The sequence below is a fragment of the Panthera onca genome, chromosome A1 (assembly GCF_046562875.1).
Source record: "Panthera onca isolate mPanOnc1 chromosome A1, mPanOnc1 haplotype 2, whole genome shotgun sequence".
NCBI classification, from domain to species: Eukaryota; Metazoa; Chordata; class Mammalia; order Carnivora; family Felidae; genus Panthera; species Panthera onca.
In genome coordinates, this window is record NC_138339.1 from 125,786,025 (window position 1) to 125,811,744 (window position 25,720).

The window sequence follows — 25,720 nt, forward strand, 5'->3', positions numbered from 1 at the left end:
TGCTGCGTATATTTGTTGATTCTTCATCAGTGTCAGACAGTCTGCTGTGTGAATGATGATAAATGTGTGGTGTTCTGCTGAAGGACTCATGGGCTCTCACGTTAACCCCGTGCTGACAGCCTGCTTGTCCGCTACGTGGAGTCCCATCAGCCATCATCCCTTTCTCTCAAGTCCAGAACAAACCTTGAATGAGTAAAGTATGTTTGGCAAAGGGTAATAGGTAATCATGTCCATGTGAATTAGAAATGCAATTTTTTTTTTCCAGACAGAGAGGCAAGGACAAGGTAGGTGCCTGCTACAGAAGCAGGGAGGCATTGGAGAGAGGACCACAAGTGACAAACACATAGGTGCCCCCAAAGAAATTTCAAGTTCGTAATCTACATGGCTGGCCTGGGCTGAAGAAGAGATTCATCCTTGGCCACTGTGCAGCTGTACGAACGTCATCATAGGCCTGGCCACCAGTTATCTTCCCGACTTTGGGCAAGGCTCTTACCCAACTTGGGCTTCACTTCCCATCATTAGTAACATGAGTAAACTGGACTAGGTGATCTTATAGCATCCCTATAGGACCTCCTTCTTCAGTTTATTGGTCAGACAGTACCAGCCTTGTGGCCCATCCAGCCTGGGATCCCTGATGGCCTCAAGGGTTTGGCTGCAGGTACCTGGTCAACCTCAAAGGTAATTTCTCAAACAGACCTTCCTCCTTTTACAGTCTCCCCCAAATTGCTAGGGAAGGTCTGTGATTGAATAAGAACCAAGTTGGTGGGTGCTTTTCCTAGGTCACTTTCCTTCATTCGAAAGAGTGTGGATTACCTCACACCCCAAACCCAAATTCGTAATGAGCTGGAGATTTATTCCATGCCTGATTGAAAGGATTTTCTTCCGTGGCCACATGAGTTCTCCCAGGGGATTAACCCTAGGGCCTTAGAATGAAGTCACATTTCTAAGGCATTGGTAATTTCATCCTCTACACACCCATTTGTTATTGGGGCAAATAAGAATTATAGTGATAGCTGCCTTTTTTCTTGCTTTGTGTTTTTTTAGGCGTTATACTGAGTATGTACATCACCTCATTTAATCTTCATAGCACCGGCTTGAAGTAGATTCTATTTTCCTCCATTGTATAGATGAGGAAACTGAGACAGACTTACAGTTCCAGGGTTAAATGTCCTGCCAAGATCACACAGTGAGCTAGTGGCAGAGCTGAGATTTGCACTTATGTTTTCTGACTCCAGGGCCCAAATGTTAGCCTCCAGGCAAGACTTCCAAAGGCAAAGCACTTGAAGGACACCATAATCACCTGATGGATGGTCCATCCACAGTCACTTATCCTCCCCCTAGAACTCGCCATGTAGGCATGAGAGTTACTCCCAGCAGTTTGCTAGGACAGTAGAGACCATGGGGGGAAAGGAGGCAATCACTGCAGGCCTTTCTTTCAGTGGTTTATGATTCAGGGATGGGGTTCCTTCCGTGGACATAAGCCATCCTAATAGCACCATTTATCATTATGACACAGGTTAGGATGGAGGAAACCAGAGCCAGAATGGAAGAGTAGAATTCTGATTATTTTAGCAGTTGAAAGTGACATCACATCAGAGCCTCTATAGAATGGCAAATTGGAAGCTGGACCAAAATTGCTTCAAAATGTATCCAGAGATCGTTTTCCACTGCTGCGATAAAGTCATTTGCTTGCGTTTGGAGATGTGTTTCTATCTAAACTGCTCTCTGACTTGTCTGTGTGTTACTCAGCTGGGAAGGCTCTCCATCAGCCCCGGAGGACTGTGAAGCTCTGGGGTGCTGTTTCTGGGTCATCCATGATGTGCCACACGCTGTACTGGGGTCTCAGTGAGCTAATGGGGCCACTCCCTCTTTGTTTCTTTCAATGTGTTGTGAATGTCTTTTCATGTAACCAAGTCATGTTTTCCATTATTTTTAATGGCCACATTGTTGTCCTTGGTATGTCTGGTGGGTTGAACCTGGGCTTTTGGAACAGAATCTCTTGCCCTTGTCAGCACGTTGGTTCAAACGGGAACACCAGCAAAGGCCTCCAGGTTGTGCCGGACTGTTTGACCACCGCTTTCGTTTATTCGGTTGGCCTTTGTCCGGGTACCTTGCAAGTGAGACCCATGGGAACCGGATCTTCAGTGAATTTATCCCCTCTTTTTCCATCCTTAGGCAAAAGAAGGGAAACGTGGCCCACAAACACTGGGTTGGACCTTCGAATTTGGTGAAGTGCAAGCCCTGCCCCGCCGCACAGTCAGCCATGGTCTGCGGCTCTGATGGCCACACCTACACTTCCAAGGTCAGTCATCTCTGTTGTCTTTTCTGTCATCCAGAATATCCCACGCCTGCCTGTTCTGACAAGTCTGTGTGCCAAAAGTAAGGCCTGTGAATCCCTAGTTTTATTGGGCTTTGGGCCTTGCCCTCAAGAAGCTGCCATGTGAATAAACTCTCGAGCCAAAGAGACCAGATAAAAATGTTACCTACCTCCCATGTAACTGGAGTGATCAAGAACTATGGGAAAAGGATCATTGTGAGAATGGCCTGTGATCCTGAAGTCAGTCTAGGCAGGCTTCCTGGAGAAGGTGAGGTAGCAAGCTGTTCCAAAGATGTGAGTCATAGAGCTCAGCTGATGGGTGTCTCTGGAGTTTGCTGTAGCTCCTGTCTGCCCATCTCCTGCAGCTGGAGCTCCAGCCCTTTTCTCTCTCCTCCTGTTGTCTGTATGAGGCTCACTTGGGGATGGATTCTGGGTCTAAAGAGAGTGACTGTCACCCACACCTTGGGCACTTGTGGCCACACCGCCTACAGCTCTTGAGCTTGGGCCTTTCTGCTAGATCCCTCTCGGTCCCTCGCCCTCTGCACACACAGCTGACAGCTTCTGTTCCTGTGATCCCCTCACCATCTACCCTTGTGGAGATCCCCCCAGGCCTGGGAGGGCCCTCACTGCCTACTGTCCCCAGAAGCTGATTTGGGTTATTGCGAGGCAATGCCGTGCGTTCCTGCGGATTCTCTTTGCACAGACCATATATTTTGCGTTCGCTGAAAGCAGAGTTTTATTCTTTTAGATTCTCACATTTTTCTAACTAAAGGGAATATGCATAGCTAAACAGGAAGCCAGAAGGTAGGTCTTGCTTATATGCAGGTCTATGTAATCTGCTTTAGGACCTCGATATCATCCTTACTATTTGACGGCTTGTTTGTTCTTTCAACAAGTATCATTTGGGCCCTTTTTATGTGCCACACTCTGTGCCAGATGCTCGGGAAACTTACTGTGGGAATACAAAAAGTTCACCCATCTTCACAGCCAGAGTCAAGAATCCTTACATCCTCAACCTCAGACCTGCCCTGGGAATTAGAGCTTTTCTGCCCAGGGTCACAGTCAGTACATCCTGGTTAAAGAGCCCACTTGGCTCAGCATACCTACCCTTGCCCCTTCCCCTACTGTCCCTGACCTCTGATGGAATCAGTTTGAGATAGTTTGTAGTCACAGGGCTTGCTTCTGGCACCCTGCACATGTCTACAGTTGTGGATTTTGGTGGGGTGTTGGGGGGGGGGCACTGATGAATCAGTCCTATCTCCCACTCCCCAAAGGCAGATCAGGCCAGGACTGTCTTCCACCCAAAGCCCAGCTTCTCAGTATGTGAAGGGTTGTCTGGAGCTGGTTGTGATATAGGAAGTCTTGTGCGGGGCCTGAGATCTGCATTTCTAACAACTTCCCAAGAGATGTCCATGCTGGTGGTCAGTGGACCACACTAGGTAGTGAAGACTTCAGTTTTTATAGACATCTCCTAATACATCTTTTTACCTCCAGTCTGCTTTTGCCTTGCCTCCAAAGTCCATTTCTGCATGACAGAGAGGTGGGGATGATTCTGTAATAAAGGCCTGTTTGTGCATCTCGCCCTCTTAAAACGATTGGGCAGCTTTCCTCTTGCCACTAAAACTAAACCCAGACCCACTCTAGTTACTAGCAAAGCCTTCCAGAGTCAGCTGCCTTCCTACTCCCATAGTCATTTCTTAAAGAAAAGCTCACTCGTGCACTTGTTCACCACCTACGTTTTGAACACTGCTAGTTGTTCTAGGCCCTGCGCAGGACGTGGCGGTGGGCAACGGGACAGACACCATTCCAGCTCACTTGGAGGTTACAGTCTGGTAGGGGAGACAGAAATAAATAACCAAACAAATACATATGTCATTTCACAGAGGGGGAGGGGGAGCGAGAGGAAGAGGGAGAGAGAGAGAGAGGGAGGCTTGATTTGTAGGGGATGGTAAGGGAAGGCCTTTCTGAGGAAGTGTCCTTTAAATGGAGAGTGGAGGGTAGAATGTATGTTCTAAATGGAGAAAATCGCATAGACCAAGGCTCCAAGGCAGGCTGGTGTGTTTAAAGAAGAAAAAGATGCCTGTGTGACTGTCACAGTGAGGGGAGAGGGGGGCGGGAGGGTGAGAGAGCAGTCCAAGAGGAGACCTGTAGCCAAAGCTGGAAGGTGAGCCGATGGTCCAGCAAGGCGGGGCTTGGGGGACGCTGGTTACTATAACCGCCTTCTTCTCTGTGTCTGCCTTAAGAATGTCAGGCTCTAGACTCAGAAGCGGTGCCTGTCACCACCTTCACCAGGGACAGAACGCAGTGCATACCGGGTGCTCATTGAGTGTCATGGGCAGGAGGGGAGCCTCCAAGGACTCTGGCTAAGAAGGAATAGCAAGAGGCTGGTCTTTGTAACCCATCTGGGATTTGAGGGGTTGGATTTCAGAGAGCTTAGTGATTAAGAAAAATAAGCTGTCCCCACCCTGGGCCAAATTGCTTAGCTAAACACCCAGCCCGGGGCTCTGGCAGAGAGTCAGAGGCTCCTGAAAATGATTCTGTCTTTGTGAAGATCTAGTTAGTGTGGTTCAAATGATTCCCTCCAGCTCTGGAATAAACTGTCTGATCCTCAAGCCTGAGATTGGAGATAGGCCACGAAATGTCAGTGGAGGATCGGGGCTGTTGGGGCAAGTGGCATATTGCACATCAAACTCCAGCAAAAACCTGCCATCTCACCTCTGCCTCTCATTTGCAAAAGGAGCTTCAAATGCCAGCTCCCCATGACCCCCGAGCTACAAGGAGCAGTAGTAACCTGTCAGCCGTGGCTTGAAGTGCTGTCAGTTGCCCCGGGAATGTCTCTGGAAATGCTTGCTGGTTTTGGCCCCCCTGCAGTCCGGGCAGGAAAGTTGCCTTTTGTTGTAGAAGGTTGCCTAGCCACCGATACTGATAAATCGCTTGTCTAAGAGGCAGGACGGGATTTGGAAGAGTCCTTTGCAATGACTCCTGATTCTTCAAAAAAAGAGTGCCTTCCGGATACTGCTGGGCCCTCAAAGCTTTCACTGGCCTCAGCCTGCTCTTGGTCCAGTGTCCTGGAATTGCAGCCCCAGCTTAAACACAGCCCTCAGTTTCCCAGACCTGCTCAGCTATCTATTCCTAAAGCAAACAAAGAGACCTAAAGCATTCTTATTAGAAACTGTAGTATCCTTTTCCCCATTCTCCATATGCGGTATACTGAGGCCCACAGAGCCAAGGACAGTGGCAGAGTTTGACACCCAAGGTTTCCTGACTTGATATCTATAATCACCCACTTCTTTTTATAAATTTAAGTTTATTTATTTATTTTGAGAGCGAGAGAGAGGATGAGCAGGAGAGGGGCAGAGAGAGAGGAAGAGAGAGAATCCCAAGCAGGCTCCACACTGTTAGTGTAGAGCCTGATGTGGGGTTCGAACCCACAAACCGTGAGATCATGACCTGAGCCACAACCAAGAATCAGGTGCTTAACCAACCGAGCCTCCCAGTTGCCCCCTACAATCACCCACTTCTATTTGAAGTTAAAAAAAGGAAGGGAGCAGGGAGGGGTAACATTGGTATGGAAAATGGTGTAGGTATTAGTCTTTGACATTAGTCTCCTACTTTTCTACCTTATATGAACTTCTAGAGAGGTGACATCTTTTCCCTAAAGAAACAGATCACATGGTAGTCAGTCAGTAACTGTGTGTTGACTGTTCTAGATCTCTGAGCCCACAGATACTTTTAAAACCCATTCAGTGAGGCATCCTTCCAAGGGGATATTTCAGTCGGGTGGTTTACTACTAGAAGTGTTTTAATAATTGCCCCCAAATACATGACCACCTTTTCATGGAGGTTTAAGAGGACATTTTAGTCCTATAGACAAAGCTGTTGGGGGACCACAAGTAGATGGTCAGTTAATAAGAGTGAATGAGTTAACTATTCATGAACCATGAACTCCATCCCTCAGAGTTGCCACCTTTTGCGGGGGGGGGGGGGGGTAGTCATTGGGTTCAGCAAACAAGAACTGATGAGACCCTGAAGCATGATTAATAGGAAGGATTTGATATCGTAAGTCAAATTCACAAAAATAAGTGTTGGCAAACATCTTGCAGCCCTTGTCCCCATCATCATCAGGGAAACCCCCACCCCATAAGAAATGATGACAGTCCTCCAGGGGGAGGCGTTTGCTCTCTTTGGGATGGATCTGAAGGCTGTGGGGCACACTGTCAGGAGCAGGAGGAAGAAGGAGCCTGTATATCAGCTCTGTTCTGGATGCTGGGTAGTTGTCTTCAGGTGATACCACATAAACTCTCCTGCTTCTATACCCAGAACAGTGTGAGGATCCTAGAACTTGAGGGAAGTGCTTAGAAGCTCCTGTCTTGGCAGAGCTCCTAGTGACCTGGCATCAGCAACCAACTCAGAGTTTTGTGACCAAAGGTAAAGTGGACAAAAACGCACCAAGTCTTGAGCTGAAAGGATATAAGGTGTAGCATAGCAATAAATGTTTATTCATACTCTGTATCCATAAAAGAGAAGGAATAAAAAACCACCGGTGGGGATAGATCAATTGAAGGCCAACCCTGCAGCTGCTTTGAAAGTATGATGTAGACCCTGCCCCTTGACTTGGGTTTGAGGCAGTGAGGATCGCCCTAGTCATCTTACTACTCTTGATGTCCTGTTATCCTGGCCAGAAAAACTGAACCAGTCCAGAAACTCCGTAAATTTTTATTTTCTTCCTTACCGTGTATCGTGCGTTGTCCTACTTGCTGTGGCTATGACAAAAGGCAAAGCAGACAAAGCCTCACTTTTCATGGGACTTAAAGGTAGGCAAATTGAAAAGCAATCTCCCTTTATCAGAACAGATATTCAGATGAAGGGCATTGAGTGCTGCAGGACACAAAGCAGGGCTACCACCATCAGTTGGGAGGTGTGAATGGTTTTGGTAGAGGAAGTGATGATTCCGTGGAGATCTTAAGGCTGGAAGGAATCAACCAGAGCCAAAGTGGCATGGAGCACAGCACATCCATCTGAGGAGAGAGTGGGTTGAAGAGTAAGATGAAGGACAGCATGTCCCCTTGAAGGAGCTTGTGACCATTGGTATGGCTGGTCACATGTGATCTGGGGACAGGGAGTTAACTAGCTGCAGAAATGAGGCTGGAAAAGTAATAAGGGGCCATTTCTGTAGGGACTTTGAAGGCCATGGGAGGGGGCTGGACTTTGCCCTAACAGCACTAGGGATCCTATTAAGGGTTTCTGGTTTTGAATTCACTTGCACTGGCTACTAAGTAGACATGGTTGGGGGCAGGACTGGAGGCAGGGTAGCCACGAGGAGACTGCTGGTATGAGTGAGGCCCGGAAGTGTATAATGGTTGCAGAGATGGGCAGAAAACAGTCGACAGAGGCGTTCAGGGAGTCAGAATTTGTCTCAGTGACCATGTGAATTTCAGACACAAGGGAGTCATTTCAGCTCTGACCTCGGCCAAAGGCCTTCTTCACCATCCTAGTCCTGATGAGACTTGGAAATCCTCCTGCCAACAGCTTCGTGGAGTCAGCCTGGGCCAGCTGGGAACCCGTCATCTGTGAACCCCTTTGCTTCCCCTCCTGGCATCCATGTGGAAAGATGAGAGCTTATTGGGGTCCTGCCTGCCAACTTTTAATTTTGCCTGTGTGCAGAGGGGCACAGCCACTGCTGACCACAGTCCGGCAGCCTGGGCTTCAAGTGGGCAAGCTCAGCTTTCCTCCCTCTGGAGGGGAGAGCTGTTTGGGAAAATGTAGTGGCTCTGAGGTTCCTGGCAGCTCAGAAGGGAGGAGGGCCCCATTGCTGCACGTCCTGTTTCTGGTAGGCAGGCCTCTTTTAATAGGACTTCGTGGAGTCCCCTCAGTCTGGACCCATCTGACCAAAGCTCAGATGTCAGTGCTAGGACTGCTCATGTCCCCACCAGAAGCCACTGGTCCTTGGCCTGACCTTGAGGAGAAGGCTCCCCGAATGAAACTGGGTGGCCCTGAGAGCCAACTCTGTTCTCCCCCATGAACCTGACTGTTGGTAATTGGAAAACAAGCAGTCAGACACCCTTCTGCTCCCACCCCCCTCTCCAGAACGTTTACTTCCTTAATCACTGTTAAACAATTAGCAAATGGCTCATTTATGTCTAGACACAGAAGAGAGATGCAGAGTCAAGAGCTGCTGTGGAGGAAAACGTTTCTCTTCTGTTCTGAATGTGCGCTCGCAAGGGACGGCGAGAGAGAGCTTGCTTTACAGGGTTGGCATTTCTTTCAACATATTGTCGCTGCGGATTATATTATTTTCAGAGTCATCTTAATAGTTTCCAACAATTGCTACCAAGTAAAGGTCACGTTTGAAGTTTTTGGCAAATAGAGTCTCGGTTGGCCGGCATTTCCTATGCACAGACTGTTCTGAAGGGTGAGAGCAATCCAGGGTGGAGGTTGTAAGACTTTGCAAGATAGCATTAAACTTAGTGTCTCTTCCCAGTCTCCCCCAGGCTTTTGTGGCCCTGTGACTGTGACCGGCATGGGACATTTTTATGTATAGCTCCTCTTCTTTGCTTTTCAACAGAATGGAGGGTGTCCATATTTTGGGGGATATTTTTGGATAACCCTGCTGCCATAGAACCCGCTGGGTGGGAGTTGTCTTCACTTGCAAGTGTCTCCTTGGTGAGGGCATTGCTTCTGGCTAACCAGAACATCACATGATGGGAAGCAAAAGGTGGAGGGCTTGAGTTTCTATGTTTTGTGCATCAGGGAATTGGAACACGGTGGCAGTGGTAATGGCCCAAGGATGAGAGGACTAACGGCAATTAGGGAAGCCATTGGATGTGCCCATCTGGCAGCCCTGTGGAGGGTCAAGAAATAGGAACAATCCTGACGCCATCCCCTTGTGCTCTAGGTAGCAGGGGGAGAAAGCAGCAGTGCACCCGTGGACCACGTGGACACCAGTGATCTGGGGAGGGAGGCATGTTGTAGGTTTTGTTATTTTGATTTTCTGTTGCTTAGGAAAAGCCAGCAAAACAGGGTTTATGACTTTGCAGGTATACTCCGTGGATCTAACCAACTTTAAGCAGTTTTATATGTTAAACCTTTTGAGATTTGGGGACTCACATCCCATCACAGGTGGCCCAACTTTGCTTTTCCACTCAGGTCTTGTTCATTTTCAACCTCCTTTCCTCCATCAGGAGTAGCCGAATATCATTTAGACTGACAGCTGGAATTCAGGGTGCAAAAACCCTCGACTCTTGGGTTAAATAGAAGTCTTGCCCTAGGCTTGTTATTCTTCCCTTTTCTCCTTCATGGGGTTTTGGAAGGAGCAAGTACAAATAATATGTAAAATACTGATTGGGTGTTAGTTAGGATGTACGTTCTGGCTGCTCCAACAAAAATCCAAATGAAACAGAGGCTTAAACAGAGGTAGTTTTATTTCTCTCTCATGCAAACATCCCAAAGGCAAGCAGCCCAGGGAGGGTCACTGACCAGCGTCCTTTCAGCTCATCGTCCTGTCTTTCTCAGCCAATGTAGTTGTTGAGCTTCCGCGCCTGGGTCCAAGGTGGCTGCTGTGCCCAGCCAGAAGGAAGGAGAAAAGGAAGGAGGCACAATCCAGAAGTCACCAGTGTCACTTCTGCTCACATCGTCTTGGACACAGCTTAATCACAAGGCTCCATGACGCTGCGAAGGAGTCTGTGAAATGTAGTTTTTATTGTGGACGGCTATATGCCTAGCTAAAATTTGAGATTCACATAATTAGAGGAATAGCGTGGATATTGGGGTTACCTGTCAGTCTCTGTTGTAGTAATATTTTAAATCACAGTAATGACAAGAACAACATCGAAACAATAGCACTTAATTACTAATTTAGTAATTAATACATAGCAATAGGTACTCTGACCTTGTGCTGAGTGCCATCGTATTGTATTTCCTCTAGCTTTCCATCTAATTCCTACAACAGACCTATGAGGTAATACTTTTATTAGTCCCAAATTAATGACGAGTACATCGAAGCCCTGCAACGTTTCCAAGGGCAACATAGCTCGTAAGCAGGAGGGCAGATACTAGAACACGGGTCCACCTCTCACATCAGTCTTTACTTTCCTAAGTGCAGAGCCATCTGAAAAGTAATGTAAAATACCAGCTGTGTCATCAGGATGCTTTTGATTTCGTGTGACAGAAACATAACTCAAACTTAGCTTACTCTCAAAATGAAGATTTATTGCCATATAAGGCTAGAAAGTATACTGGGGTAGGCAGAGCTCAGAGAAAGAAGAGGAAATGCTGTGCTGTCGACATTGCATTTCCTTCTGTCTCTCTTTGTCTCTCTCTGCTTGGCTTCATTCTGCAAAGAGGCTTTCTCCCCTTGGCAGAAAGTAGGGATTTTGACAGCCCCAGATTCATTTCCTCCCAGCCTAGAAGCTCAAGAGAAATTTACCAGTGTCTATGCTTCAACCCCAGGGAAGGATCCCACCTGGCTCTTTCTGAAGAATCCTGTGTCTGTCCCTTAATCAAATACCATGCCACATGACCCTCTTCCTCCCTACAATTCACTATAATCAAGGGTAGTAATTTTTACTGGAGGAGAGGGAGGGCAAGATTATTTACTGGACTGACAAGATTATTTACTAGTACACTGGGAGGGCAGTGTGCTACATAATCACCTCTTAAAATGTCAGATATAGTAATCTCATTAAAGGCTTCAGCTAAATGACACTAGCTTGAGCCTGTAAGGATATATTAAAGCATTCTGTGTTTCTATGAATGACAGGCATAGACGGGCACAGAAGCCAAGTCTATACCAGAATGTTAGTTATCTGGTTAAAGAGAGAGTTCATCGAAAATAGAGTAGATCCAGCATTATTTTAATTCAGAATTCTTTTCAAACATTTGGCCTAATGTTTTGATACTTCCTTCTGATCATGTGGCACATCTGTCCTCAGTTATGTGAAGCATTTATTTCTTCTTAGAACATGCCAAGATAACACTGGCTTTTTGGCTCCTGAGGATAAACTTTCAGGCAAAATGGTTATTGTGACATTTTCGGGAAGCGCAGATGTTCAAACACCGTCCGTGGTGAAAATGCATCCACTGAATTTACACAGACTACTTCAACATGCAGATTAGTTACGAAGTTACAGCAGAAGGAAGCAATTCAGCTAATTATTTCACTACTTATTTCTATGTTCTATATGCAAACATGCATTTAACCAAGATTGGAAGAATAGGTATTCATTTCTTCTTCTCAAATGCCCTGAATAGGATGCCATGTAATTAGTTAGTGCTTTTGTTAAAAACACATTAGGAAGAATAACCTTCTTGTTGTCAGTTCTGTTGAATGCACAATTAAACCGTTTGATAAAGCAATTACCTGAACACAATTATGTTCATCCTCACCCCATCAGGAGATGAAATTAAGGATTAGGTAAAATTGCAAAGCACATGAGATCTCTGCCAGCCCTTCTTTAGAAGACAGAAAGGTCCCTGGCCAGGATGAATTTGCACAGTTCTATAAATCTAATTAAATCATTGCACAACAACTTTAATTAAGTTCATGATCATATTGCTTTTCTTTTTCTTTAAGAAAAAAAAAGCAAACAAAATATTCTTTGTTGGCATGCTGCTCTAGTGAGTACAGTCAGACTTCTTCACAACCTTTTCCAAGAGAACATTTGAGCCCCAGATTTGGGAAGTGCTCGTAGAGTCTTGTTATCTAAGCCTTGGACTAGGACCTTTATGTCATGAGGGAATGAGGTGGGTTAGGGTTGACCATGAATTGATGCCATAACTGCCTGTCAAGAGGAATGGCTTTAATGATGCCCTCACTTATACCAAAGCAAGTTGTTGGGACTTTCCCCTTTCTGAAACCAATGGAACAGTTTTGCATGTTTACATATGATTGCATGGGACCGAAATGCCTCATCCTGTCATCAAGGGTGGTTTTCCTGAGATGCTGGGTTCCATCCGGGAACATGCTCAGAACAGCAGACCTCAGCGTCAGGGAAGACCTTGTGTCTAAGAGAGCACCTTTCCAAAGTTCTCATCTAAAGATACTGAGGACCGCTTTGAAATCTGCACCTCCTTGAAGGCTGCCTGTCCAGTGGTGTCCAGATGAGAGGGACCAGGTGCTATGGGAACATGGGGACGCTGACCAGAGTGATCAGGTGGAGTACATTATAAGGTTTTCTTTGCTTTCTTCTCTCCTCGGAGGGAGGTCAAAAGATGTTATCCTGTATCAGCATGGATGGGATGCTCCTAAGATGGTTCATCTCTCATGTTAGCTTCATATTTCCTCCTGGAAGATCTCTAGACCCTCTGGCCCCTCTTGAGAGCACATCCACATAGAATACAATTTCCTGCTATCAAACAAAGCAAGACAGAGGTGGAGTAGAGAGGATGCATCCCCTTTTTTGTTTGTTACTTTCGGTCTTTTAATGTACATGACAGGGTAGAATGGCTTGACTCTCTCTTATCCACATCCACCTCCACCAAAAAAGGAATAACTATATTCCTGACATTTCACCTGTGAGGCTTAGACTAAGCATCTCAGTGAAGTGTCTGTGAGCCCTTCCTGCTAAGCGAGGTCATTTCTTTCCTCTGAGCTCCAACAGCACAAGGTAGTATACTTGTGCTGGCACATTTATTGCACCCCCTTGGAACTGTTCACAGTTGAGTGTGTGTCTCGCCACATGATGAGCTAGAGAGTCTGAGAACTGTAATACAGAGCCCCTCAGTAGAATACCCTTTTAAATAGCTGAGTTTGCAAGATGTAAGGGAAATCCCTGGTTGGGAGGTGGGGAGAAGGAAAACCAGAGGGGATACCAACCACTGCCTTGGGTGCCCTGGGGCAGGGGCGGTGGAAGGTAGCCCATCTGACCAAGAGGTTTTAGGGGTAACAGCTAACTTGCAGACTAGAGACAATGCTTTATGTCTTTACAAGTTGGGAAATTCGAGGTGACACCCCACGCGTAAGTCCAAAACCTTCAGTGAGTTCACCCTGAATTAAAAGGTGGGCTTTATTGAAAAAAAAAATTCTGCCTGTTGGTCAGATATTTCTTCTAAGATAACACTTGTCAACTTCAGCCTGATTCTGGTTTGCAAAAGAAAAGATCACCGGTAAAACTTCTTAAGGAAGAACCCTCATTCATTCCTACAGAGCACAGGTGGTACACCAAACATATAATGACTAACATAAGACACAGGCACAAATCAGTTAGATCTGAGAGCAGCTGTTAAGCTGTCCTGTGGCGTATTGTGTGAATGGCGACCTGAGTATGTGGTTCCAACTGATACTCCTGGCATGGTATGGAAATTTTCAAGCTGATTAATTGACTTCAAGTAGTCCTGTTTGGGAATGCACTGACATTCCTGTAGACGTAAATCCTCTCTGGAGGGCTGAGCCATCAGCTCAAGCTTCACAGCATTCCCTCAAAACCCCGTCACACATGACTCATAGTTCTTAAAAACGTAGAATGAAGTAAGCTACCATGAGCAAGAGGGAGCACAGACCACAAACAGTAGAATTCGACCCCCAAGAACTTGAAAGTTGGATTTTCATGTAAAATCAGTACAGATGTTCAAAATGTTTAAATTTTAAAAAATGACAATGTAAAACTTAAGCAATGAGTTACATGTAATCAAAAAACACTGGCTCTGAAAGGGAGAAATATAATCATTAAAAGTACATTTTTATGACGAGAACACATGAAAACCATGAGAAAGAAACCACGGCTCCAGCTCCTTATTCTAAATTTCGTAATTAAAAACACCTAGCTAAACACGTATTATTTCTGTACAAATCATATTTCAGGATAACTCTAAATCTCTATTCAATAGAGGAAAATTCTTTGCAGAAGAAGTATAGCTAATAAATGCACAAGCAATAACAGAACAAGGAAATCACCATTTTTCAGCCCCTAATGATACAGCTGATATGGGCAGTGATCAAGCATGGATGAAACCATTAGTCAAAAGGCTGATAATGAACTTTAGGGTATTTTTAAATAAAATGTTTATTTACTTATTGAGAGAGGGGTGGGAAGGGAGAGGGAGAGGCAGAGAGAGAAGAGAGAGAAGAGAGAGAGAGAGAGAGAGAGAGAGAGAGAGAAAATATCCCAAGCAGGCTTTGCGCTGTCACTTAACTCTGAGACCATGACGAGCTGAAATCAAGAATCGGATGCTTACCCGACGGAGTCATCCAGGCACCCTTGAACCTCAGGCTATTAACTCCTGAGCCATCAGATGAATCAGAGAGTCACTGAAATGGGCAACTGGCATTGTTTGTCTTCTGGTGTCCTGTGGTGCCTCACGGGTATGTGAAGTATTTTTATTGAACTTAATTCTAGTCAAGCCTATGATGCCATGTTCCACTTACAGAATGTACAGGAGGGAAAGGAGGCCCCACAGATGCAAACAGACAAATTTGGAGTGTGAGGTTTTCGGGGACCCACTTTCCCCATGGAAAAAGGCAGAGTGGGACACATAACTGCCAAATGTTTTGTGAATACTCGTTGCACCCAAAGGGAAACAAGCCAGGAGAAATGTAAAAGAGAAAGATGCTTTGGGGACTCTCAGGAAAATTGATAAGGAAGTGGGAATTAGGGTAGTAGCATTGCAGTTGAGTAAGGAAAACCCACATTTTTAAAGAGGTATCCTGTGAAGAGCATAGAGGGCTTGCTTTATGATAATTTGCCAAAAAAAGAAAAGTATGTTCTTTGAGGGAATAAAATATCTCCTGCTAACCTTATCATCAGTGTTGAACACATGAAGTGAATGAGTATCAGTAAAAGGAAGGAAGTTATGTTTGCAGGACAAGTTTAGGGATAGCCAAGGATATAAATCTGTAAAACTTTAAAAATATATATGTCATAGACTTAAATACAAAATTTAAAACTATAAAACTTCTAGGAAAAAGTTAGAAGAATCTTTGTGCCTTGGATTAGGCAAATATTTCTTAGATACAGCACCAGAAGCATGTGGCCATAAAACATAAAATGGATAGTTTTCACTTCTGCCTTCAGAAGACACTGTTAAGAGAATGAAAAATGCAGCCACAGCCTAGTATAAAACATTTGAAAATCATGTAACTCATATAGGACTTGCATCCAGCATATATAAAGAGTTCTCTAAATTAAAAAAAAAAAAAACAAAAATGTAGACAACCTAATAAAAATGGGCAAAAGATGTGAGCAGGCATTTCATCAAAGAAGATATGTGGATGGTAAATAAGCAAATAAAAGATGCTCCATATTATTGTCCTTGAGGAAATGCAAATTACAACCACAGTGAGATACCAGAACACCAGAATGTCTCATATTAAAAAGACTGATCAGGTATGTCTGGGTTGCTCAGTCGGTTAAGTGTCCGACTCTTGGTTTTGGCTCAGGTCATGATCTCATGGTTCTTGAGATGGAGCCCTGAATCAGGCTCTGAGCTGGCAGCATGGAATCTGCTGGGGAGTCTCTCTCTCCCTCTCTCTCTGGCCCTCCCCTCCTCAAAATAAATATATAAGCTTTTTTTTTTTTTTTTTTTTTTTTTTTTTTTTTTTAACAAAGACCGATCGGTGCAAGTGCTGGCAAAGGTGTGTAGGAACCAGTACTCTTCTGTGTTGCTGGTGGGAATGTAAAATGGTGTAGCCATTCTGGAAACAGTTTGGAAGTTTCTTAAAGTACTATATGATCTAGCTGTTCTGATTATAGGTCTCCACCCGAGAAAATGGAAGCACATGTGCGTGGAAATAGCTGTTCACACGTGCTCATGGCAGCTTTATTTGTAACAGCCAGAAATCACAAATAACCCAAATATCCATCAAGCAAATAGATGAACAAATGGGATACATCTCTACAATGCAATGCCATCCAGAAATAAAAAGGAATATGCTGCTGGCCCATGTAACAACAAGAATGAATATTACAATAATTAGGCTGCATGACAGCCAGACAAAAAAAAAGGATGTACTATTTGATGACATTAATATAAAACTTCAGAAAACACAGCTCATCTCTAGTGACAGAGAGCAGATCCATGGTTTCATGTGGTGGGGGAGGGGGGAGGAATAGGAGGGCAGGGTTCCACGGGGGCAGGAAGAACCTTTTAGGGATGATGGATGTGTTAATTATCCTGATTACAGTGATGGTTTCGTGAGTGTGTATGTATGTGTATTTATCACAGCTCATCAAATTTGGACACCTTAAATATATATAGTGTATTGTATGCCAACTGTACCTGCAATGCAGCTGTTTAGAAAGTTTTAGAAAAAGGTGATCAGAGCTGTAGAGTATGTCTTGAACTTAGCACGTTCTTCTACTTCTGCACCGTGAATTTCCACGTTCCTCTTTTTTGGTGCTGCTATCCTCCACCACTTTGTAGCCTCATCAAGGCTGAGTAACGTCCAAAAATAGAGTTGACACTTCTCAAAGGTGGTGCCAGTAAAACATTGAAAGAAAAAGATGCGAGTTACTGTGAACACTCAGTCACTCTGGATTCTTCTTTCCTGGAGAATTCTCTGTAGTCGACGTGTGTCCGAGATTGTAACATCCCTTTGGGTTCAGAGCCCAGTTGTCATTTGTTGGCATTGTCCTTCTGCCCTTCTTGGAGAAGCACAGGTCTTGGGAGATTGAGCAGTAGCCGGAAGGGCAACTGTGGGGGTGGCTGAGATGGCAGAGGGCAGGTCTCCTAGGGTGGTCTGCGGGGCCTGCCGCCCTGGTGGCCTTTCAGGGAAAGTCTGCTTGGGCCAGAGGGATGGTTAAGGTTCGCCACATGGCAAGAAGAAACTATGCAAAGTATATAAATGCCTAAGTGACAAGAACCAGTGGTGAGTGCAGGTGAGGGGAACAACTGACATGTTTGACATGGTCGCTGTGACTGATATGACAAAGCCGTTAGTCGGGTAGGTGACAGGGGAACAAGGAAGATGGTGCCTCTGAGGGCCGCATGCTTAGGAGGGGCTACCGTATGTTCTAACTCTGCAAACGTTGAGCTCCACTCACTGATGCCTGTCTCAGACCTCCAAGTGCACAGAGTTGGAGAGGCCACGCAGTTTGCTGGGGCCTGCTTGGCACCTTCTTCCAGGCAGGGTAGGTAGCTTTTCTAGTCATCACACACACCAATGTGTACCAGACCAGGCCAGACACTACTCCTGCTCCCAGGTTGTTTCTTGGTCCCGGGGAAGACAGACATGGAGACAGAGGGTTTTACAGGTCAGCAAGCTGAGAGGTGTAGAGGCATGGGCAGGGCGAGGCCCTGCATGGGAGGATGGAGGAAGTGTTGACACATCCGTATCTTGGTTGAGAGCTTGTTCAGTGGAACGGGATGGTATAGGCTCACATCCTGGTTTAGCCTGTTAGCCGTGTGACCTTGAACAAGCTCTGAAGCCTCTTGGTGCCCCAGTTTCCCCGCCCCTGCCAACGCTCATGTATTTCTGAGACAGGGTCCTATTGGAGGACTGAGTGATAGCAGCTTTGGCCATGGCCATGGCCTGACTGGGCCTAGGTCTGCTCCTTCCTGGAAAGCCCTCCCCCCACTGTAAGGAATTAAGCAAAAGCAGCCCCTCTAATCACACAGCCAGAGACAAGAGCCTACTCTAGAACCCCTCTCCAAGGGCCATCTTTGTGTTCCCTGACCTGGGCTTGTAGTCCAGGCCCGCCATTTGCACTGCCAGTCCACACCAGAACCAGTGCCCATACCACATCGTGTGTCATCCCTGTGCCACTCGCCATGCTCCGCACATGACATGACAAGATCATGCTTAATTCTCTCACCGATCTTCTCAGGTGGGAACTAGTATTAAACCCCTTCTTGAAATAATGAAGACACAGAGCCTCAGCTGTTAACATTGCTGTGGTCTCTCAGCTCCTAAGAGGAGAAGCCAGCCTTTACCATAATGTCACCCTGATGAGTGGCAAAGTCCAGACAGTCCTAATCCCAACACCACTAAAGTCAATCAGGTAGAGGGGTGGAATGCACTTAGAGATGGCAAGGAAATTGGATCTTAATTATAAATATTTTTAAAGAAGTTTCTTTTTCTTGACTTTGAAGAAATACTATGGTTGTAGTCTAAGGATCTATTAATCTTGAATTGGCAAATAAAAGCATAAATAATGGCCTGGGCCAGTTCATGGATTTCTTAAACAGAACTGTGCTGCATTGATGATTTGTTTTCAAGTGTCACCAGCAGCCTCTTTTCCTGAGTAGTTGAAATGTTCCCTTACAGGGTCATCTACATTACTTCCTCCCCTTCAGAAAACCCTCTCTTTCCTAAACTGTGATTGGATGGCCTAGGCTCAGCTCAGAGCCCTGATCCGGGTATCTCGGTGTTGGTGGCTTGGTGCTGGTGGCTTGTAGTGGAGAGCGTGGTCTCCCTAGATGACAGCTGACCCCATTGGCCCTGCCCCTGTGTGGTGCTGTCTCCCAAGTAATTGCCCCCCAGTGCCCCCAGCTCAGAAGTGGTCGTCATGGAAACATATTTTTGTTTTGTCTTGGTTAGTGGCTACTATTTGATTACAGACAAGTGGAAAGAGTGGAGTGCCTCCCCTCAGAAGCATAGCTTGTGACTGAGCAAGTTCAAGGGCTGCTACAGACATTGGGAGGCTGAGGACGGGGCGGGTTGCGGGGCCCCCTTGGGGCAGCCCTGTCCACACCACCCCATTATTGAATCACATAAACAAAGTGCTTTTGTCACAGGCTCTTGGTGCTGACAGCTTCCCCAACTGGTCTCCTGGGTGACCCCGCCTTCCCAGTGAGGGTGCTCCCCTCGCTCCTGCCCACCCCTCACCCTCCCGTGTTCTTCGGTACCGCCTGGAGCTGGGGCTGTGCGGAGAGAGGAAGGGTTCCCGAGGTTACTTGGTTTTCACAGCTCACAGGTTTTCTTGATTGCATGTTTTGTAGATCCACATTTTTATCCCTGTAGCTGTCATTTTTCTTGACCTGCTATTTCAGTCACTCAAAACAGTATTACTATATCGCGTTGGAATTTCTCAGGCTTTTTTCCCTTCATGAAGTTTTCATCAACCTAGGGAGAATAATAGCTAATGATGAGAATGGAGAGCCGCAGCCGACTTGACCCGGCTTCCCACTGGTGGGCAGGCCCGGCTGCCAGGAGCAGGGCCAAGCAGCCGGGGTGTGCCGCTGGCCCCACTCCCGCTGTGCCCCGGGTGTTGGCCACTCCGCATCCAGTCCGGTCCTCACGACCCTGGGGTAAATCGGTTTTGCTCTCATTTTCGCAGAGGAAGAGCAGACCATCCCCAAAAGGTGGTTCCTTGCCTGAGATCCTACAGTTATAAGTGACAGAGGTGGATCTGAACCTAGATGTAGCAGAACCCAAACAGTGTCGGTCTTTCTCGATACTCGAAGCACGTGAACTGTTCACCTTGGCTGGTTTCATGGCAGCATGGCGCATTGACAGAATGGCGTTTGGATGGCCTGCAAGATCTGCTCACTCAGATGCGTGATTGGCATCTCCCATTCGCTGTGGCCCAAACAGATGATTCTCCTCATCGCCCACGATCTCTCTCGTGGCTCCTATGACTCTGCTCTCAACCTGGTGACTCAGGCCCCAACCCTAACAGTCCTCTTGGTCTCCCCATTTGCTCTCATCCTCTTCAGCTGATCCGTTAGCTAGCCTTGTTCTCTGTTACCTCCACACGGTAGCATGATTTCACTCTGGGTCATCACTGCTATCCCGTGACACTGGTGCTACCGTCTTTTTGCACGTGGGCCCCCACTTGGCCTCCTCACTGGCCTCTCTGTTTCCATCAGTGTTCTCTGAGGTTGGTTCCTCACAGAGCAGCTGAGCAAGCGATCCAAACACCTGTGCACTTCACGTCACCTGTACAACGACGTCACAAATCCTTATTGTGCTCCCCAGGCCCGCCATGACCTGGCCTCATTCTAACCATATTTTACCGTGCCTCTCTGTCCGTTGCTCTGTCTGATCACCTTGGTGTGCATTTCTCCTTGTAGCGTGCTGAACTGGTCCTGCATCAGGGATTTTGTGCATGCCATTCCCTCTGCCTGAATGCCTTTCCACCAAAACTTCACATGACTTCCTCCTTCTCATCATTCAGGTCTTAGCTGAAAGGTCCCCTCTTCTGGGAACCCCTCCTTGACCACCCACCACACAACAGAGCCAGCTTTCCCCTCAGTTACTTTCTAATCTGTTTCTCTGCTTTCTTCATACTGATTACCTGTGTCTGCAGTGATCTCATTTCACTTGTTCCTCCAGACTGTATAGCAGACTGCTCAGTTTCTAGAGTAGTGTCTACACAAAGGAAGTGCTCAGTCAATATTTGTGAACGAAAGATTTGATGATTGAGTGATGTATAGAGTTCTCAAAATGTGCCAGAATAGCTTTGGAGTGTAGCTCTGGGCTTCTTCCAGTCCAGAATCTCTTGGGGCTGGGGGATGATTCTGCCCTTCTGCCCACTGATGAGGATGACAGTTTGTTCACATTGCCTTCTGGGAACCCCGGGGAGATAGGGAAGTACAGGATCTTGATGCCAAGTACAAAGATGCCACTGACTGCCCAGACACTGATGTGTGCCGATACGCAGGTTTGAAAGAAACAGGAAAGCTGGGTGAAAGTGACAAACAGTGTGTCCATCTGTCTGTATGTTCATCCGTCTCTCCTTCCATTCACCAGGGATGAACTGGGTGCTTGTTCCTCTCTGGGCATTGCAGATGTAAAAATGTATTAGGTGAAGTTCCTGGCCTCCTAGATTTTCCATTTCAGAAGGGGAAATGGAAAGTCTTGTGTTGGTAAGTGGCTTCCTAATAAAGGTGGGCATGTGCAGAGCACCCACATGGGCACACAGGAGGGCCTCCTACCTCTCCTGGCAAGTTACGGAGAGCCTCCTGAGGAGTTGATGGCTGAGCTGTATACGAGAAGTGTGAAGGATGCTGGCAGAGGTGGGAGTGAGCCCTGATGCTCCCCCTCCCTTCACACAAGCCTAGGAACTCCTGCTTATCCTCCAGATCATAAGCGCCTTCCCTCATGCCCTCGGGCTGGTCATGCCCCTTGTCGCATATCTCACCCGTGCTGCATACCTTTTATTCTTGACATTTACCATAGTTAAAGTCTAATTTTCTATTTGTAGGGTTACTAAATTAGTATCTCTTTCCTCCAGTAAACTATGAGTAACTTAGAATAGGAACCACATTTATCTCTGGCTCACTGCTTCATCCCCAGCAGCTTACCCAATGCCTAGCACAGAGAAGTGACTCAGTCAGTAGACACTCGCGTATCGAACATCGGTGGATGGGGAAGGGAGAGAGATGAGGCCAAAGAGGTGAGCAGGGGTGCACCATGGAGGTCTCTATGTGGCCTCCTGATGGACTTGACAGGAAAATAATGGAAATGAGAGTTTATTGTGTCCTTAAGGACTGACATGATGGAGTAGTTTGGGGAACTCTTTTTTGTCTTACTGGAAGGAGTAGCTTGGTGAGCAAATGTAATCTAATGTAAAAATCTCTACAGACAAATGAACTCCTATTTCTGGAACTCTCAGTCCTGGAGAAAAGACCTCAATTCACCATTTACTGTATGTGTACCTTCACACCAGCTTTGTGTCCAGCCCCGGGAATGACAGAGATGAACCATTCAAAGCCCTTGCCTCGGGGTACTCTGCGTTTGGAGGCAGGGGCTGATCTGTGATCCTCCAACAGTGAGCACACTTGGACCGCTGATAAGGAGGAAGGCTTAGCGAGCCTGGGAGCCAGAGGGACCCAGAAATTCATGTAAATGTGGCTGTCCAAGAAACTGTTATTTTTATTTGCCCTTGATTGTAAACCAACACTTAAATGTAGAGGCTGCCGATGGGCACATCTCCACTGAGAGATGTGCCCAGGCTCTTTCCAAGTACGGCCCAGGGCATTTAGCTGCCTTGTATTCATGCTTTTCAAGACGGAATTGTGTCTCACCTTCATCTACAGTGAGGGTTTTATTATTTCAGTTTAGCATAACCCTTGGGAGTGTCGTCTTGTGCTGGTTTTGTGCTCTTCTGCTAGTCCCCGTTACTTTCTATCCCTGGCTACAGTGCCTGCAGCTTGTAGGCACTCAATAAATGTTGGTGAAAGGAAGGGTTGGAGTAGAGAAGAGACGGTCCCTGGAAAGATAAAGGAAGTGACTTTCAGACTACCACATTTGAAGGTAGAGCCCTCAAACTCATAAAGTGTCAGGTTCGTTAGATACACCTTTGCACCCATCTGGCCCACTTCACCATGCCTGTCTTTGTGTCTCTGCTAGTCTTCGCCTCTTGCCCATTGAACACAGAGAGGTGGGAAGGAAAACTGTGCCCCAAGTTTCCTTATTCTTGTGTTGCTTTTTCTTTGCGGCTTGGCTCAGTTCCATGGCTGTATAAGCATGTAAGGAGATGAGGGAGGAGGTAGCCTGGAATCTGAAACTGAGCCAGAGAATACTGTGAGAAAGAGAAAGTGCTTCATGATGACAGGTGCCTGAGAGTCTCAGGAGAATCAAGTTGCTTCTTGTCAAAGCCCCTTGCTTGAAAGCCCAGGGGAACAAAGGGATTTTCCTTTTACAAAATCTGCCTATTCTATTTGTGCCATGACCCCTTTTCTCTTCCAACTTGGGGACTCTGGAGCTTTTGAGAGGTGTTTCATGCTTTCAAGATGAAACTCTGCATAGCGTCTGAACTTGACTGAGTCTGCTCTTTCATTGACTTTAGGCAGCAAAAATGCTTGCTGTGTTGTGGTCCCCCTACTTGGCTGTGCCTTGGGGAGTGTGGAGGCAGGATTGGGCATGGTGCCTGCCCTCTAGGAGTCGGCACTTTTAGCCGCCACTGCAGTGGAAGTTCAGATGTCCCCCAGCAGTCTGTATCTGCCTGCCAGGTGCCTGCCATGCACACAGGGAGGAAGGCCTGGATATGACCAGAGACAGAGAATAGGGGTTCAGGTTCCCTCCTGCAGACCAGGACAACAGAGGTGCTCCAGGGTGGAGAACAGAGCTGGGATTCTTCTCCTCCTCCCAGGGTGTTATGATTCACGGATGTGTTTGTTGGCTAATTGCTTCTCTGTGAGAAGTTTGGAAATTACACAGCAATTTTGTTGACAAAAGGATGAACTTCAAATTGCTGTTTCGCAAAAAATCGTTTTGTTCTTGAGGCAAGCTCAACCCTTGTTCATTGAAATAGAATCTTAAAACTAGCATCTTGTCTCACGTGGGATTTGCACATTTTGTTAGAGAAAATATTGCTTCCATTTCTGTTGTTCTAAATGATGGACCGTTTCCAAGTTGGTTCCATTTCTCCATGGACTCCCAACCAAGTAAATGAGCAAAAAATACCTAGCACCAAGTGTTAGATCCAGTGCTTATATTCCAGCCGATTATTTGGGGAGTAGAATGTCCAGCCTGCTGGTGGCCTCGGTCACATTGCTAGGTACTTCAGAAGATGCCCTTCTTTTTCTTGTGAAAGCTCAAACCATAGAGCTATCTTTTATGGTTACAAGCTCTCGAGTGAGGACTTCCAAAGTATCTTCAAAAATGAGTTTTTAAAAGCTTACTCTCTAGCTGCCATCTTGCGTCCCCACGTGTATGCGCCTAATCTCAGCTGGTCCACCTAGCGCCAACCCTAGCCCCCCGCGTGGTCCCATTTCTGCTCCAACAAGATGAAGGAAACTATCACGAACTGGGAGAAACTCGCCAAAACTACAAGCACAAGTGCACATTGGTGGGAAAGGAACTGCTCGCCGAAAGAAGAAGGTGGTTCATAGAACAGCTACGGCAGATGATAAAAAACTTCAGTTGTCCTTAAAGAAGTTAGGGGTAAACAGTATCTCTGGTATTGAAGAAGTGAATATGTTCACAAACCAAGGAACAGTGATCCACTTTAACAACCCTAAAGTTCAGGCATCCCTGGCAGCGAACCCCTTCACCATTACAGGCCATGCTGAGACACAGCAGCTGACAGAAATGCTCCCCGGTATCTTAAACCACCTTGGTGCTGACTAGGTTAAGAAGGCTGGCTGAAGCTCTGCCTAAAAAATCTGTAGACGGAAAGGCACCACTTGTTACCAGAGAGGAGGATGATGATAAAGTTCCAGATCTTGTGGAGGATTTTGATGAAGCTTCCAAGAATGAAGCCAACTGAATTGAGTCAACTTGTGAAGAAGATAAAGCTTGAAGAAGTGACTGGGAGCTGCTACTTTATATTATGACTGCTTTCTAAAAATTTTGTTCATGGATCTGATGAAATCTAGATCTCTAATATTTTTAAGCCCAAGCCCCTTGGACACTGCAGCTCTTTTCACTTTTTGCTTATACACAATTCATTCTTTGCAGCTAATTAAGCTGAAGAAGCCTGGGAATAAAGTTTGAAACAAGATTAGTAAAGTTCTTTGCCTAGTAAAAAAAACAAAAAAGCTTACTCTCAGTATTTATACTTCTTTTTTCCCTAAAAAATAGTGTAGATTTGGATATTTCTGTCTCAGTATGAGATGATGCATCTGAGGGGACTTCGGAGTTGAGTGGGCATCCAGGTTCAGTGGAGAATATCTCTTTATGAAAGCCTCATCTGCTTTGCATGGCTTCCAGAAGTCAGTCCCTCGGTTTCCTATTGAATGAGATCATAAGCAGGAGACACTGAGAGACAGTAGCATAGCTCTCCAGGTCCTGGGTATGAAGGAGACCTTGACAGTATCCCACTGCCCTCAGGTCACTGGCACCAAGGCCCTCACATTGTAGAAGGTGTGGGAGAAGGAGGAGGGTGGCCACATCCTGGGAATTAGCATGTTGGCCACTAGGGTTGGTGCGTTCAATATGAGATATGGGCTGTTGCTACAGTTTTGACTTTGGGAGCCTGAAGGCATTTCTGCTTGCCTTCCCCAGCAGGGCTAATGGAAAATTAGAAGCTATTAAGGGAGAGCGGCTGTAAAGATTTTTGGTTTTGTGTTCTTCCATTTTGGTTCAGAGGAGGTGTCAAAGACTTGGATACTCACGAGCAGGGACCAGGAGGGAGATGGGAAGCCTACAAGGGTGGCGATATGCAGGCTCTGTCAGGAGCAGACCCTCTCATCCTCTCTCTGTTCCTGCGTTTCTGTAGCTCCTCATCTAGGTCTCACGTGGCTCTCCAATGCCTCCTACTGGCTAGGGTCGCGTTGTTCTTCCTGGCCTCCTCTCCGGGCACTCAGACTGTGCTTCTCCTCTGCTTGAGTAAATGCAGTAGCTTCTTCTTGCTCCTCACGACAAAAATAGGCTCTAGTTAGAATTTGAAGCCTCTTTCCTAATCTCTACCCTTGCTCCTGGTCTCCCCCATGCCTTGTTCTTTCCTTGTCTTCAGAACCTTGCACCAAGTTGTAAGGCCACTGAGAAGACTTCTCCCCCCTTGGGTTTGCTGTCTTTCAGTTCCCACAGCACTGAGGGTCACTTGCCCTGGTCCACCATGTCACTGTGGCCAATCTGGTAGA

At 46.4% G+C, this 25,720-nt stretch overlaps 1 protein-coding gene and 1 pseudogene across 1 annotated transcript in view; both read left to right on the forward strand.

The window, feature by feature from the left end:
* SPOCK1 (SPARC (osteonectin), cwcv and kazal like domains proteoglycan 1) overlaps window positions 1–25,720 on the forward strand; it is a 517,390-nt gene that overhangs the window by 380,207 nt on the left and 111,463 nt on the right. The window contains exon 5 of the mRNA XM_060636075.3: window positions 2,176–2,302. Within this exon, the coding sequence (XP_060492058.2) occupies window positions 2,176–2,302 (127 nt within the window). The remainder of the gene's footprint in view (window positions 1–2,175; window positions 2,303–25,720) is intronic.
* LOC132681508 (transcription factor BTF3 pseudogene) lies at window positions 23,909–24,663 on the forward strand (annotated as a pseudogene).